The sequence below is a fragment of the Crinia signifera genome, chromosome 12 (assembly GCF_055691185.1).
Source record: "Crinia signifera chromosome 12, ASM5569118v1, whole genome shotgun sequence".
Lineage (NCBI taxonomy): Eukaryota > Metazoa > Chordata > Amphibia > Anura > Myobatrachidae > Crinia > Crinia signifera.
Window position 1 is genome coordinate 41408670 of NC_139228.1, and position 17953 is coordinate 41426622.

At 42.1% G+C, this 17953-nt stretch overlaps 1 protein-coding gene across 2 annotated transcripts in view; it reads right to left on the minus strand.

The window, feature by feature from the left end:
• Positions 1 to 17953, minus strand: part of MNAT1 (MNAT1 component of CDK activating kinase) — a 140946-nt gene that overhangs the window by 41388 nt on the left and 81605 nt on the right. For both annotated transcript variants that reach the window (XR_014466189.1, XM_083166298.1), the window contains exon 7: positions 6940 to 7061. Coding sequence is in view for 1 of the 2 variants with exons in the window: in XM_083166298.1 (XP_083022424.1) it covers positions 6940 to 7061 (122 nt within the window). In the remaining variant the exon portion in view is untranslated. The remainder of the gene's footprint in view (positions 1 to 6939; positions 7062 to 17953) is intronic.

Sequence of the window (17953 nt, forward strand, 5' to 3'; positions counted from 1 at the left end):
TGTCGGAAATTACAGCATTGAATAGGCGCCAGCTGCTGTTTCCCCTGTTCGAAATAGCAGAGGGGATTGAATACCCCCCTTAAAAATGTATATATTTTTTAAATGACATGGGATGCCCCCTCCTAAATATTATCAGTGCCGGGCTGAAGCACTACTCTTTCCACGGTCACCAGCATTTTTGGCTAACTGCAAAGTTAATTGAACTTTACCACAAATGCCGGTTCCGATTATTTTCACAACATGGAGTTAAACAGGAAGAGAGCTCCAATCAACGGCAGAGCTCCTCTGGAGCTCTAAGGTGACTGGCGCAGGGGTTTCCAATTGACAGGGGTAACCTGGGTCCCTGTCATTTGCTTGGAGGAGCAGCTTGTGGAAACACATGCTGCCCCTCAGTCCAGACTGGTTCATGTGCAATTTAACCCCTTGGAATGCCTACATGGAACAAAGAGGATCCAATCTACACTGGAAAAGGTATTTGTTGCATTTTTTTTTGTATAGCTTAGGTGGATAACTACTGGAGAAGAAGACATAAAGGGCAACATAGAATGTAGGTAAGTATGTGTGAGTGTATGTATGCGAGCAAGTTATACTTTCACGGTGTATATGTATGGGCTTCATTGGAAAATTTATGTTTAAAGCTGCAGCTACAGATAACATTGGCCCTCTAATGCCATGCATGCTGGCACTTGTGGTTTTCCAAGCACCAGCATGTGGGGGAGGCCAGCTGCCAGCTGAGACTTGGAGAACCACAAGTAAAGGCCCCCATACACTATGCGATTTTGGGCCGATTCCATGCGATTTCGGCACTTGGGCCGATAAATCGCGTGAAATCGTCCCAAAATCGCATGCGTGTGACATTTGATCCGATCCGATGAGCGGTCCCGTGCGCATCGGACCGGATCAGGAGGTCGGACGTTAAGCATGTACGATCATGTCCGACCTCCTGCAGCGGGCGGGGGGGGGGAGCGGGCAGAGGCGGCTCTGAAATTACCTCCTGCAGCAGGGGGGTGCCGGTGACCGTGGCTTGGGCGGCGGTAATAATCTGCGTGCTGTCACTGTGCAGCGGGCTGGCAGCAGCGTCTCAGGGTGCAGCAGGGGATGCCGGTGACAGTGGGGCGGGCGGCGGTGATAATCAGCATGCTGTCACTCAGCGCCGAGCGGGCGGGCAGCGGTGGCTATTACATCTTTTAAAAAAAACGTCAAATGACTATCCAGCTTCTGATTGGCTGAGAGTGCTCTATCTCAGCCAATCAGAAGCCGGATAGTCATTTGACGTTATTTTAAAGATGTAATAGCCGCCGCTGCCCGCCCGGCGCTGAGTGACAGCATGCTGATTATCACCGCCGCCCGCCCCACTGTCACCGGCATCCCCTGCTGCACCCAGAGACGCTGCTGCATGCCCCCACTACTGCCGCTGCTCACCGGCAGCACCGGTGCCCCCCCCACACACACACACACACACTGCTCCTCACCGCCCGGCAGCTCCCCGGTTTCTGTTATATGTGATAAATCGCATGCGATTTATCACATGTAAAAAATGGCACATCAAGTGCCAAATTGTATGTGAGCCTCCCGGGGAGCTGCCGGGCGGCTTGCAGGAGAATTGGGTCCGACTTATCCCCAGGCTTCAGCCCTGGCCCTTTATTGTGGTGGTCCCCACTCTCCCCAAGGAGTCAGGGCTGACTAGTGGGGGGGGGGTGGGGGGGGGGGGGGTGGTAATGCTTCAGCCATGGGGACCAATATAAAAATGTCCCCAGGATTTGGCATTACCTTCTTGGCCAGTGAAGGCCGCTGCTGGTTTTAAAGATACAGTGGACCCCTATGTTCTCTTTCCCCCATATTTTTGAAGCCAGGATCAGTCGGAGAGCCTGGTACTGGTTGATAAAATACAGGGGGACCTTATTGATTTTTTCCCAGTATTTTTACAACCAGGACCAATTCAAAAGTAGGGGGGAACCCACACCCATTTTTTTAAACCACGTCTAAAATCGAATGCCGTATTTACAAAAAATAATAATAACAAATCAGAAACTATTAAATTTTGTTTAACATAATTACACTTTTTAGCCCACAAAAAAAAAAAAAATCGGTAGCTATTATATTTGTCTCATTGTGTCAATATTCACAATGGTGACATGTTCACTAGCAACATGTCACCATTGATAATGTTGACATTCTAAATATTGGCATAATGAATGCTTAACGTTCCTGCCAGAATGTGGCAAAATCCCTGAGGTTTGAAAATGGTTGGACTGAGGATTGCATATGCCCCAAATATGTGCGGAACTGCAGAAGAAGGATAATAATATATAATTTAATAATTGTATAAACAGGATTAAATGTAATCAGATATCTAGTAAAAAAAAAAACTTTAAGATAAACCAGTACCTACAGTATTTTATTTAATGATCAAAATGTTTCAACATTATGGGGTGACCATAAACTAATTACAAAACATATCCTTTTATGTGATTTATTGTGTTCTCGTTATCTACTTAATTTGACTTCGCTAAAGAAAAGAAAACATTGATGGTCACTACTATGCAGAAATTAGGACAATTCTAAAGGGTCAAAAGAGGTTTTAATCCAGGATATATCGAAACATAAAGATATGTTAGGATATTAAGGTATTTAAATTTGTTAAATAGAACTTTGGTTCCATTTCTATATATGGACCTCACACCAACCGGCCAACAAAAAGGAAATTTAAATTTGTTAAATAGAACTTTGGTTCCATTTCTATATATGGACCTCACACCAACCGGCCAACAAAAAGGAAATATGGCCCATATAAGACGTTGTATATCAAACCCTCTCAATGTATAGCCGATGCGGGTCTGATTCTGCAAAGATAACAATGGGGCAGATGTACTGAGCCTTAAAAAGAGATAAATGCGTGGGTGATAAAAAGTTATAAATGCCCAGCCAATCAGCTCTTAACTGTCATGTTATAGACTGTGTTTGAATAAACTGATTGACTGGACATTTATCACTCATCGCCCTTGCGTTTATCTCTTTTTAAGGCTTAATACACCTGCATCCTCCCAATTCTTCTCCCCTCGGACATTAACCCCTTCATGACAGAGCCAGTTTGTGCCTTCATGACAGAGCCCTTTTTTTCAAATCTGACATGTCTCACTTAAGTGGGGATAACTTTTTTTTGCTTTTACTTATCCCAGTGATTTTGAGATTGTTTTCTCGTGACACATTGTACTTCAAGTTAGTGGTAAATTTGGGTCGATACAGTCTGTGTTTTTTTGTGAAAAATACCAAAATATCGTGAAAAAATGGAAAATTTAGCAATATGCAAAATGTCACATTTTCTGCTTGTGAGACAAATAATCATACCACTCAAAATAGTTAATAACTAACAAAGACCATATGTCTACTTTATGTTGCAATCATTATTTCAACTTCCTTTTAATTTTTTTGGACACTAGGAGGCTTCAAATATGACTAGCAAATTCTCAAATTTTCAAGAAAATTTCAAACACTGATTTTTTTAGGGACCAGTTCAGTTCTGATGTGACTTTGAGGGACTTGTATGTGAGACACCCCCATAAATGATGCCATTTCAAAAACTGCACCCCTCACAGTATTCAAAACAGCATTTTGGAAGTTTGTTAACCCTTTAGGTGTTTCACAGGAATTAAAACAAAGTGTAGGTGAAATTTCAAAATTTCATTTTTTTTTCGGATTTTCAATTTTAATACATTTTTCTAAGGAACACAGTACATTTTACTAGAGAAATGTGACTAAAAATTGATTCCCCCAATTCTTTGGTTTTCATAAATATCCTATATGTGGCCCTAGTGTGCACGGTGACCAAACCACAGGCTTCATAATAGAAGGAGCACCTACTTGATTTTGGAGACTCCTTTTTATGAGATTATTTTTTAGGCACCATGTAGGTTTCTAGGCACCATAAGATGCTAAAAGTTAGGAACCCCCCCACAAGTGACCCCATTTTGCAAACTACACCCCTCAGGGAATTCATCTAGGGGTATAGTGTACATTTCAAACCCCCAGGGGTTTCACCAATTGTGGTACAACTGGGCAGTGAAAATGAAAAAAAATAATTTTTCATTTTCACAGCTCAGTTGTATCAAAATTGGTGAAACCCCGGGGGGTTTAAAATGTACTCTATACCCCTAGATGAATTCCCTGAGGGGTGTAGTTTGCAAAATGGGGTCACTTGTGGGGGGGTTCCACTGTATGGGTGTTTCGGGGGTCATTCAACCAGAATCTGTGCTGCAAAATCCAAAAATCACTCCTTCCCTTCTGAGTCCTGCCATGCACCCAACTGGTATTTTTTGGTCACATGTGAGGCATTGCCGTACCCGGGAGAAATTGGGGCACAGATTTTGGGGTGCTTTGTCTCCTTCATTCCTTGTGAAAATGAAAAATTTTGAGCCAGATCTGCATTTTTGTGTAAAAAAATTTAATTTTTTACACAAAAATGCAGTTCTGGCTCAAAATTTTTAATTTTCACAAGGAATGAAGGAGACAAAGCACCCCAAAATCTGTGCCCCAATTTCTCCCGGGTACGGCAATGCCTCACATGTGACCAAAAAATACCAGTTGGGTGCATGGCAGGACTCAGAAGGGAAGGAGTGATTTTTGGTGGTGGAATGAATGGCGGGTGCTATGTCGCATTAGCAAGACCCCCGAAGCACCAATACAGTGGAACCCCCCCACAAGTGACCCCATTTTGGTCACCAGCTTTGGGAGGGGGGCTGGCGCTGCGGCTGGCGGGGGGGTGGGAGGGGTGCTGGCGCTGCGGCAGCCGGGTGGGTGGGAGGGAGGGGGGCTGCCGGGTGGGAGGGGGGGGGGGGCTGGCGATCGTTGGTGATCGGTGCGGTATACGCACACACACACACACACACACACACACACACATATATATATATATATATATGTGTGTATATATATATATATATACATATATATACATATATATACACACACATATATATATATATATATATATATATATATATATATATATATATATATATGTATATGTGTGTGTATATATATATATATATATATATATATATATATATATATATATATATATATACACACACACACATTTGCACATTTTTTAATTTTAATTTATTTTTAACTTTTCCAGCAGCAGCATGATGCTGCTGCTGCTGCTGCTGCTGCTGCGGGGGGGAGGGGGGAGGAGGGGAGCGCAGCGTGCGCTCCGGATGTAGCGGTGGAGCCGCTGGAGCTGCTGCTGCTGCCGGGTGAGTGCCCGGCGGGTGGGAGGGGGGTGCTGCCGCTCGGTGGTGATCGGTGCTGCACCGATCACCACCGTTTTCTGTGTTACCGAGCGGCTTAGCCGCCGGTAACACAGGAAACGCTGTGATTGACTGTTCAGATTTGAACAGCCAATCACAGCGATCGCCGACCGGGGGGGGCACCCCTGCCCCCCCTGGGCGACGAGGGGGGATGTCTGCTGTCAGGGACAGCAGACATCTCCTAACTGTCACCGCGTCTATAGACGCAGTGACAGTTAGAATCCATGACGTACATGTACGTCAAATGTCGGGAAGTACTTCCCGACCATGACGTACATGTACGTCAAATGTCGTGAAGGGGTTAAAGGATATACAGAAAAATTGTGGAAACCATATTTGTTTGCCTTCCAGGGAGGTATGGAAAAGGAAGCAATTAAATAAAAATATAAATAGATTATGCTAACTATAAATTACACCAACTTGTTACCGAAGGGGGGGGAAAACTACTGTATGTGGCATTGCTGCTTTAATATCAGTAATACTAAGCAATATTCTGAAATATTCCTCCCACCGTCAGTACATGACAAATCCTTCTGAAGAAACCGCCGTATCCCTGTAGAGGAGAAACGCGTCAAGGACATTTACTTTGGGACATAATACCCTGACTCCTACTCAGCATACCTTGTGTCACCCTGAAGGACTGCACAGAAGCGCTTACCGTCTCCTACGTACAGCCACACTCCACTGAGTATACAAGCGCCTGCAGACTGTGGATCCGGATACGGAGGACCTGTTCACTACATACAGGTCAGTGAGGCTTGCTCCCCGCATCATCCCCAGCTGAAGCTCGCTATATATAGCTAGAGCCGGAGCGGGTTGAAGCGAGCCCACCACATTAAATCTTCCTCCCAACTGCCACAGTCTGAGCGCGGGGTACACATAAAAAGAACTCTTGCGGCCAAGAAATATATTATGCGCCAGTCACCAGGTTGATCTTACATCCAAATATAATCAAGGATAAGACCAATTAGACTGTAATTTGCATATCTCCTCAAGGGTCATTCAATGGACTACTACCCGTTTTTTACATACCCTGATGTACACAGGGTTTTTTTCAGATTGACCTCACAAAGGGAAAGCATAGTCCCTATAAACAATTTAAGAGATTACAAATGACCCTGAGCAGGGTATTATTATTATTTTTAAATCATTGTGATTGTGCTAATTGTTGGTAATTATTTGGCCATTCACGACATTTAGAAAAAAAATTTTTAATTCGATTGGGCAATAATTCGATATGTTTATTGTTTAATTATTTTAGTCAATAAATTGTAATAACTTTTTTTTCAAGATGTGTGCCGCTCTCTAGTATCTTTATTTATTTAATTAAGAACATTTTTGCAGCGACCAAAACTATTTAGATCACTTATTCCAATATTCTGAAATACTGATACTAGTCTAAAGTGTTATTGAGGCAGGAACAGCAGTCCATGAAATCAGTGTGAATCATGGACTCGTGCAAAACTTTCAAAACTCACGTCACACAACTTCTCTCAAAAATATGCACAGTTTACTAAACCAGATGTTCCATAATTAGCTCTGTGTATATTTGACAAATCACTTTTCTAAAGTCAACTTTTGTCTGTGAATAAATCCATTAAGAAACATATAAACAAATAAATACACTTACCCCAGTCTACTCAGCGTCTCTATTGGAGGAACTTCTGGCCCGTATGTTTCTATGTGAATAGGTTGATATTGATACAAAGCTTCTTCTAGTTTCGCAATTGGTACAGAGGAAATATGCTGACCCTGTGGAAACATACCATGGAGTTACAACCTGTAAAGATTATTTGTTTGAATACAAGACAAACTTGACATTCGTGTACACTATTGGAATCTATGTTTTATGAAATTATTGAAGGACAACAAATCACTGTCAAAAAAATCTGTTTGCAAAGCTGTTTGGAGAATGTGAAGTAATTAGGATGGGATTTAATTTCTCATTAGTAATAAAAATCTCCGAGCCTGCCTGTTAATGACTGCAATCAATGAGTTCCTGAAAGCATTACCGTGTCAACTAATTACAATTGTAGAAGTAATAAATGTGAGCTGATCATAGAGGAAATATACAAAACGTATTTCTTTTTATCTAACTGGACACAACAAATATGATGGGGTTGGGTGGGGGTCACGCATACAAACCAAACATGGGCAAAAGGCTATTCTGCAAAACACCACATTATCGTTCCATCAAAAGATCTGCAGTATACACGGTCACCCAATAATCATTATTTTAAGTGGGCCACTACTACTATAAATGCCTGCACAGGTACACTCATTACTCAGTGACACATTTTAAAAGATCCACAGGTGGAGCTAATTACTTCACTTGTGATTCTGTGAGGAGACCTGGAAAACAATAACTGTTGGTAGCTCTCGAGGACTGGAGTTGGCTACCCCAGATGTAAGCGATTCGGCGAAAAGGCTTATTTGGTCACGAGTTTTAATTAATGGTCTAGTCAATAAAATACATATATGATAGGGAAAAACTCAGCACCATTCAGATAATAGGAGTAATAAGGCACTATCTCAAATGATGTGCACAACTAAAGCCATATGTCTTTTATGGCTGAAAATATATCCTGCATTGATGCATATGGACTGCAACAGAGATAGACACATGTAATCCTGTAAGATTTCTTTTAAGGGGACTGATTCAGACCTGATCGTTGGCTAGTAATCAGTCAACACTGCCCCGCCTGAGGGACAACAGGGACACATTGGGAAAACCATTCACAGTCACTCAACATCTAAGGGTTTTCCCCCTGTTCACAGCGCTGACACTCTGATTACTGTTGGAGATGGAGGCCGCTGCTGACCTCTGTGGCTCTCCCTCCCAAACATCGGGGCCATTTGCGTTTTTACACGGCACTCTCAAAAAATGCAAGAGTGCCACCTACAGACGCCGGGGGTGGGGGGGTTGTCAAACTTGTGAACAGCAAGGGGACTCAGTGTGTGCGAATGGTCATTCTATGAAGGCAGGGATGCAAATTTGTAACCCTGCGACAGGATCTAAATTGGGCTCTTAGTCTGCACTGTAAAAGTCAGATTGTCAAATAAATAAACGAGCATTGAACAAAAGTTTTTAGTACTTGTACTTAACACAAACTGCAATTTCATGAAAAAGCTTAAAAAAAACATAGCATTGACATTTCATTATGCTACGAAAACAATTTTTTTTGTAAATCAACGCTATTCTGATGTTATGCAAAAAAAAAGTTAAGACCTGACAGCACCAATAATTGGTGCCCATCGATGATCAGCAATTCTTCAGGGAATCCTGGAATCTACAGTCAGGTCCATAAATATTGGGACATCAACAGAATTCTCATATTTTGGGCTCTATACACCACCACAATGGGGTTTAAATCGATTGTCCCATTACTTTTGGTCCCTTAAAAAGTGGGAGGCACATATAGAAACCGTTGTAATTCCTACACCGCTCACCTGATTTGGATGTAAATACCCTCAAATTAAAACTGAAAGTCTACAATTAAAGCACATCTTGTTTGGTTAATTTCAAATCCATTGTGATGGTGAATAATCGATTTAAACCCCATTGTGGTGGTGTATAGAGCCCAAAATCAGAGAATTTTGTCAATGTCCCAAAATTTATGGACATGACTGTACATGTTAAAAATCCCCAATTTGATGATCCTGGCCATTTTCGGTCAGAATGGGGTTTTTAAAACAGGTTCAATATTCCCGATTCCCCATGCTAGCTGTTAGATCAGCAAATTGCAGAGATCCTCCACTGATGTACAAGCCGCTAAACAGATCAGGAAGGAAATCTCCTTGGACTATTTAAATGAGGTAACAAGTGAGGAGTCACAAAGTCTTCTCCTCCAAACAAAATGGCTTAAAAGACATGACATAAGACAAAAGGAAGGTTAAAGTGAGAATATTTTAGTAGAACATGGGGTAGTCTAAATGACTGAACATGTCACACCGTATTCGGTATGGAAACCCGTCGGTCGGAATCCCGGCATTCAAAATCCTGACACTGGAATCCCGACCGCCGAAATCCTGACAGGGGGGGGGGGGGTGGATCGACCCCCCTTGCAGGCTCGATGCGCTCGCCACGCAGCAGGCCCGGTGCCTCGCTATGCTTGGCACGCTAATTTATTCTCCCTCTATGGGTGTCGTGGACACCCACGGAGGGAGAAAGTTTCGGGATTTTGGCGGTCGGGATTACGGCTGTCGGGATTACGGCTGTCGGGATTACGGCTGTCGGGATTACGGCTGTCGGGATTACGGCTGTCGGGATTCCAGCGTCGGGATTTTGAACGCCAGGTTTCCGGCCGCCGGGAAATTAACCGCATCCCGTTACATCTTCCCCACCTGTAGTGCAGCATGATTTTGTCCATTTACAAAAAAATGCAGCCCTGATAACCTATCATCATTAGTACTAATAAAATGTCCCCAAGTCTCACTAGGAGCCTCTATTACAGGGCTGGGCAACACCGGCCCTTCAGATGTTAATGAACTGCACATCCCAGGATGCTTTGCATTAGTTTTGCTATGTGGCCATGCTGAAACTGATGCAAGGCATGCTGGGATGTGTAGTTCATCAACATCTGGAGGGCCGGTGTTGCCCAGCCCTGCTCTATTACCTCTACTCTATGACATTTTTATTATGAACGAAGCTGCAAACATATACACGTCACTCACCAATCCATAAAGAAACTAATCCAGTTTAGAAGTATGCCAAGATTGACTGTTTTGGGCGAGTTTTGACTAGGATAACATCTGCATGATCAGTGTAATATGTCCATGAAGAGATAAAATCTCAAATAGAGATAAATACTCAAATTTAAAGGATTCAATATAGGACACCTTACATTTCCACTAATACTAGAACACCACAGAGTCACTTGTCCCCATACTCTGTTGGATCTGGCACATTTTATTTGCTATCAATCTGAAAATGGCAGTGAAAGAAGGAGTTTAAAAGGGGGATGACCAAACACAAAAGCTTAAAATTTGTTTGTCGTTCCCACCCCCATGCTGTCTCCACCATCTCCCAGTTTAAGACAGGATTTTAAGAGGATAAAAGGAAGACAAAATGTTAACAGTGTACAAATAAGACCATGCCATTAAGGAGCAATTACCAATTAATGGAAAAATAATTATTAACTGCAGATCTCCATCCACATGGAGCTAATATATTGGTTAATTAAGAAGACAGCACCTCTATCATTATAGAGGGACAGTTCTCATTAAGTTGCTTCAAAACTGCACTGCGATCAAGGTATCCCAAACATAACGTAATGCAGGTTGGTTGTCTTCTAGTATAGAAACAAGACTTTCACAAGTCATGATGGCCTCTATTATGACGTTGACCTTAGTGAACTGCAGGTTCGGTTTCAAACATTGTTTAGATATGGTTCACCAAGCAGCAGATAGAATGTGATAATTTTTCCCCCTGCAAATGTGGAGTCTCCCAAACATATTGAACAAGAGGGACAAACTGTAACTTTACGAAGATTTTAAATAAATGGATGAGAGGACTCAATACGCTAAGGGTCATGTCATTATCACCTGCTCCAAGGTCCCCTGAATGATTGCATTTTTAGGTGAGTGTGGTCAGTGATGATGCAATTCACAGCACCATACCCTCTGCTGTTGCCCCTGGGACCTCCCATTCGTGATGTCCAAAAGGGGAATGCCACAAAATCTGCAATTACGGCTACAGTGCAAGGAAGTATGGAATTAAATAATTGGAAGGAGTGAAAATCCGGGTGCCTCTCTGTCAAATGAAGCAACACATCTAAGTTTTAGGTTTCCCTTAGTATGTTTTGTATTATTGTCCTAGTAATAGTTTTTCTACACAGTACAAAGAAAAAGTTTATTTATGATCAGTTATTTATATAGCCCACATATTTTCTTCAGCACTTTACAGGAAATATTTGGCCAGTCATATCAATCCCTGCACCAGTGGAGCTTACAATCTTTACTCTCTCCCACAGTGACACATTTCATATCAGGCACCAATAATACTCCTTTCACATTGCACCTAATTACCGGATTCATGCCGGTTTGACACGGTAATTGGTGCGATGGAACTCTAAATTGGTCTCTCTAGAAGAACTCGGGAAAGGGGCCCACTCAAAACGTTGCTATGGGATCCAAAAAGTACTGGCTACCCCCTGCAGTGCGCAAGAAACTCTTTAAAACCTGCCAAGCTGACAGATTCAACCAAATTTAAATTTCAAAGACTCTCGTTTTACAGTTAATTAGAAAGTTCATAAAATAATGCAACAGAATAGGAAACCAAAATGGAAACTCTTTTGCATTACAAATGTTAAATATGATAGGAAATCACTTCAATAAACAGCCAGCAATAAGAAAATGACAAGTCTCATTAGATACAGTGTGCCTGTGAGTAACTGACATGATTTATTGCCTAACTAGCACTGACAAATGTAGAGGTCATTATAGGAGTAGAAGCCCTGCAGGGGGCACTCAATCACCAGTCTACAATAATGACATCACGAGTCCCAATGTCGGTTTAACGACTGTGTATATTAGAAACATAGAAAACCAGTTTGTCTGCTCCAGCAACACAAACAACAATAACCAAGCCCAGGAACTAGGGCAAAAAAAACCTCAAGATAAATGTATATGTGATTTATACAGCACATTATCCAGTACAGATTATAATGTCCCTACACAGTACAATTCATATTACGTCTGACATTTTTTAGCAATCACAAACCATGATTTTACTGTCGTTATGCAAATTGCGGTGAAGTTGTTTAAAGAAAACTGAGATTTGCATCTACTGTTGCAATTTTGCCATTTGGTGGCATTAATATGGTCAGGGCCAGTGGCGTTTGGTGCAAAACTATAAATGTGCACCATCAAATACTTTACATAGGGAAAGCACATGCTGAAAGAGAAAGGTGTAGTCTCACAAGGATAGAATGTTACCCCATTTCATATCACACCACACAGTAGCACAATCTTATCCCCAATATACTGCATGTAGTGCCCTTGATAAATATTACACCACATAGTAGATCAACTTATTCATGTTCTGCTACACAGTAGTGCCCACAATTCTAGTGCCACTTATACACATAATGCCCACAATAGCAGCTACTTTTATACACATAATACCCACATTAGTCGCGTCTATTACACACGTAGTGTCTGATTCAGACCGGTTTGCTAGGCTGGATATACTCGCCTAGCTTTCTCCCGTAAACTCTGTCCCTGTATGAGACATTTAATACATCTCTGTGATATATTCAAAGATTTCTTTGCAATTTTATCTAATCCCCCACGGAAAGGAGATGCATTTTATGATAATATGCCCATAGGGGTATATTCAAATCACTGTCGAACCTGCGTCTTGCCAAAAAGACAGCAGTTTTCGACATGAATAGAATGATGGAATGGATCCGGCATCAATTGATTATACCCCATAGTGTACTAGGAAGTTATGACTAATATTTTTGTAGCAAAGGAATTGGTATAAAGTCGCAGATTAAGCACAATGATATGAGGTGTGGGTCACTGTCAGACTAATCTTTTGCATGTTTAACCTAGATGGCGTACTTTTTTCTCAGTTTTGCGCTACTTTCACTTATAATCTAAGGACTAGGGGGTTGATGTATCAAGCAGAGACAACTGTGGATAACTGGACCAGTAAAGAAGTAGCCCACAGCAGCCAATCAGCATATACCTCTCATTGTATAGAATATACTTGTTTCCTAAAAGCTCATTGGTCATTACAGACAACTTATCCATTCTTTTCACTGCTTGATGAATCAACCTCCCTATTTGTTTTGACCCAGCTAAGTGGCAAAGTCTGTGGCGCACTAAATGGGACTAATGGACCTGATTTTAAGTGATGGTTATGTGGACACATCTGTATGTGGCAGTATTTAGCAAGTATTTTCTTTAGACACTATTTATTTCTGTCAGCTGAAAAAGGCATGCTGCAAACAGATTTTAGGGTATTTATTACTACACTGCCAATCCAGCACTGTGCTGTGTCACTACTAAGCTTTGCAGATCTAGAACGCGCTCAGTATCTGCATGTTCATTTTTTCAGCAGTCCAAGTTGTGACACCAGTCAATTAAACATGTCAAACAAAAGTGTGCACACATGACCGTGTCTGAAGCGTAACACAAGTGCTATGCATGATTCCACGGATGGCTAGTCTCATATGAGGGCGTACAGGATGCATACAACTAAATGTAAAATGCAGGAAAAAGACGTTAAAGTGAAATGCTTACATTTTCACAGGCAAACTTAAGTGACGTCTGTGGGAAAACATTTGGTGTTGTGAAGGTGATTTTCAGTCCAATCCAGAAATAAGAAATGATTAAAATATGTTTGTCTGACAGGCCCTAATCACCCAGCATAACATCAGAGAAGTGTGCGCAGAAATGTCCTCAGGGAGAGTGTGAAAAGCTCTAGACCTTTCTGCTCAATTACTCAGGCGGCCATTTTCTTCCTGTTTTTCTCACTAAGAAAATGAATACTATAGGTTTTTCCATGCACACAGCTCAGACACCTCCAAGTTAGGGCCCTCTGAGAGTGCTAAAGAATCTGCGGTTGGAATATTGTACATCAGCCATAGAGTAGCTTACAACAGAAGGTCTGTGAGAGAAACACATGCTGTGCTTTGCTTTACATACAACCCATCATTTCTCATAATGTTGGTCTCTCAAGGAGAGCACAGCAGCTGTCGATGGATGAGCGTTCTAGTTCGGCTGCGCTATACTCGAAATAAAGATAATTACATAATAAGCCCCACATTAAGTCACTTTATGTTTTTCATTCCGCGGGTAGGGTGTATGTCATTGCATGCTGAGTTAGCTACCTGCAAAATAATATTCAAGACGTGTTATTAAACTTAAGACTGGAGGGTCTACACACGGGGCGACACTGCTGAGCGGTCTGAGAAATGTAGATTGCACAGCACACAGCGCTGCACAGTGATGTGCCAGCGCTGTGTGCTGAGCGATCTGTTGTTAGGGTCAGTGTACTCAAGTGAGAACGCTGGCACTGACCAGTGATCTCACTAGATTTATCCAGCATGCAGAATATTAATCACCAGGAAATAGCGACGCACAGGGCCGCATACCCACTACCCCAGCTCTGATAAAATCCTGGATCTGACTCGGTATTCGGAACACTGTTCCAAGCCAGATCAGATGTGGGATTTGCTCATTTTACACTGCGGTACCAATCCTACAGTGTAAACGGGGACACCGCTTGGAGATTAGCTGCCCCCAGCCTCTGTGCACCTCGAGGTGAATGGATGCCGCACACAGGCATCCATTCACCTCCTCCCTGCCTCTACTGCTGTATGCACAGTACAACAGACAGCAGCGGAGGCTGTGTGCGCCCCCTGCCCAACCGACATACTGACCACAGTGCAGTGCGGTCCGAAGGTTGGGCTTCCCTATTGCTGTAAACGGGAGCCGGGTCTTATAACCCGGCATACCCATTTATACTGCCACCCAACAGGTCCTCCCCGGGTAGGATTTGCAGGGAAATGGACCCGGATTTTTTGTCAGCTACCCCTTTTATACAGACGCTGACCCGGGTCCACCCCGGGTTTTTGCCTAGGTGTAAAAGGGGTATAAATAACTGCAGTGCAGAGCTAACCATGGCAGGCCCTGCTACCCCCAAGAAATTACTAAAAGCCTCAGGACAGGATGTGCAACCAAATATCAGTGTGCAGGTGGGAAGAAAACAATTAAAAAATACAAGCTTTTGGTGTTTCTTCTAAATACCAAAATATAATTGTAGAATTGGAGGCATCTGATTCTGTTTCCCCCAGAATTCTAGAGTACAATTTATAAGAAATAAACACAAATAGGTACGGGCTGAGTTTCCCTTATCTGTATATCCAAAAACCCGAAAACTGTGGTTTTCAGAATATTTCATTTTTTTGTCAGTGAAACAAAGACAATTTATAAATGTGCTGAAAATATGAAATACCAACAAATACAGGTTCATTGAAGGTCAAGAGACAAATAGACTAATGCATATTTGCATGAAAAATGCAAGAGATGGGCGGACACAGTGTAGCAGAAAACATAAAAGGCAATGAGAGATGTAACAATTTGTTAGTCAAAAATGATTCCAGGCAGTTTGTGCTGCTTAGAACTCACATAGGAAAATTTCCCCAGGTATGTCCTAAGCAACAACAGAGCTGGCTTTCATCTGTTCAGGGTAACTGCTTGGCTCAGCGGTGAGGAGTGATGTATTGATTTTCTATTGGTCTGGCTTTTAAGAGACAATAATTTGTGTCAATAAATTGGAGCACAACTCATTTCAGAATTTAATGATCCTTATCAAGGAAATTGTGTGCATGGGTATAGGTACTGTAATTACATTTCCATCATCGCTCATGCCTACGTAAGTAATCATAAGCAGCTGTTAGGGTAGTCCAGGGATACTATGTAACATTCCAAACTCACCTAAACTAAAACCTGAAAGTATTTCCAACTTTTCTCCAAGTGTAAAATGTAATCCACGCTGCATCAGTCAAAATTTCAAAACCGTATAGGTCTTTTCATCATACAGTAAAGACAACCCATTCATGCCAAATCTTATTAAATAAATTTCTAAATTGTATTACACATAAGTAAACTGAAACTCAGAAACCAATCATTGGCAAAACAAACATAGTTTGGCTTGCAGGTTTTACACGTGAATGGATGCTCACGAACAATAAGGGTCTAAGACTTCTAGCTTCATAATTTACTAGGATCCGAGATATTACTACAGTTATTACTTCGCTGCCACATACCTGTGATTTAAAAATTTTTTAAGTATACGACCCTTTGACTTTAGACCGTAATCACCAGTAAGCACTCTACAGTTGCATACACTCAGTGCGATTTTGGATATGGACGATTTTTGACTATTCGAATTCCATTGAACTCCCGGGAACTCAAAACCACTAGTATGTACTATAATCACTGTATTCTTTTGCCTATGGACAATACCAGGGGGTTGCGCATTTGCGTCTCAAGCTCTATGGACATGAAGCTATATGTGCTATCTTTTCTACCGATATGAACTATATAGTCCATATCCGTAGTGCATATCGCACTGGGTGTATTCCCCATAAGTTAATACAATGGGCAGTATTCAATGAGAATACCTGCGAGGTGCAGCGAATCCTTTTTTGGATTCGCTGCACATTCGCCACGTTCCGGAGCCTCGCAGGCTCTGGTATTCAACGTGTCAGGGGCTCGCTGCCCCTGACCGGCGAATATGAGCTCCTGCGGCGAACGCCGCAGGGAGCCTGAGGACGGTGGCAGGCAGAGAGATGGAAGTCTCTCTGCCTGCCCCAGAAAGTTTGTGGGGGGGAGGTGGGCTCCCCGGGTGCCAGGCAGCACAGGCTGCCCCCCCGGGGGTGCCAGCAGGGGACCGTATATTCACTACACCCGATCGTAACAATCGGGTGCAGTGAATATATGAATATGTAATGAGCGGCTCGGCTCCGGCGCCCCCTGCTGGCTGCTGTGTAAAAAAAAAAAAAAAATTAAATTAAATATATATTGATGTGCTTACAGCACATGAATAAAAATAGCATGCCCCTCCTCAGAATAAAATTCCAGATTTTTTGACACCAAATGTAAAAAACAAAACACTTTATTTTAAAAGTTCACATTCCACTTCACCATAAAAAGATAGCGATTGCTACTCAGTGAATCATGGCGAAAAAAACCTTCAAATGTATTCGCTATGTGGTCATTGAATAGGGTGATTCACCGTTTTAGTCAAAAATTCGCCAAAAAACACAAATTCGCCATAAAAACATGGCGAATCAGCCTCATTGAATACCGCCCAATGTAGTAAGGAGTAGGCTGTCGTGAATCTGTGCTTGTGTGGGAAGAGGTAATGTTCCTATATAGCGCACACTGCTGAAAAAGACCAGTCCATCTGCAATAACTGCTTTAATGTCTCTTTATGTAAAGAAAATCCCGGCTCACTAGGGTGAACCCAGTTCTTATGAACCGCTTCACTTTTTGGGGATTTTTGTTTAGCTCCGAGATAACTGCCAGGATAAGTTTTTTCCAACCCCCAGCAACATGCTGCATTGAAGGTGAGATTCCAAATATCATCAATGATGGGGGTTGAGTGGAACGTAATTTATTAATCTCTCTATATAACATTTTGTCTGCAAGAAACTGGACTGGATTGAAATTTGTTTGGGCCACAGGGCAACAAACTTGTGGAGGACCCTACCAATAAGAGTGTCTTTAGAATATACTGTAGTGTTATTAAAAAGTGTAATATGCAAATATCCTCAGTATCACAAACATGTTAAACACATTTATATTATGCCACACAGAAACCTTAGTATACTGATTGCACAGTGACCCCCATGTTGGCGATGTAGCTAAGGAAAAGAGGCCCTGGGGCCGCCACCCAACTTGACCTGTTGACTGGCTGTTCTGATCAAAGCTCTTTGATCACTGGGAACTACAATAAGAAGTGATACACATCAACCTACAACTGATGACACCTCAGACAGACATGACATGCAGCTAAACACATTAGAAATCATCTCTCTGAGGTAAATTCTATGGAATACATCGGTCGCACAAAATATTATACACCTTGCATTTGGCGTGAGCTTACAGATTGATGAGCTCCATCA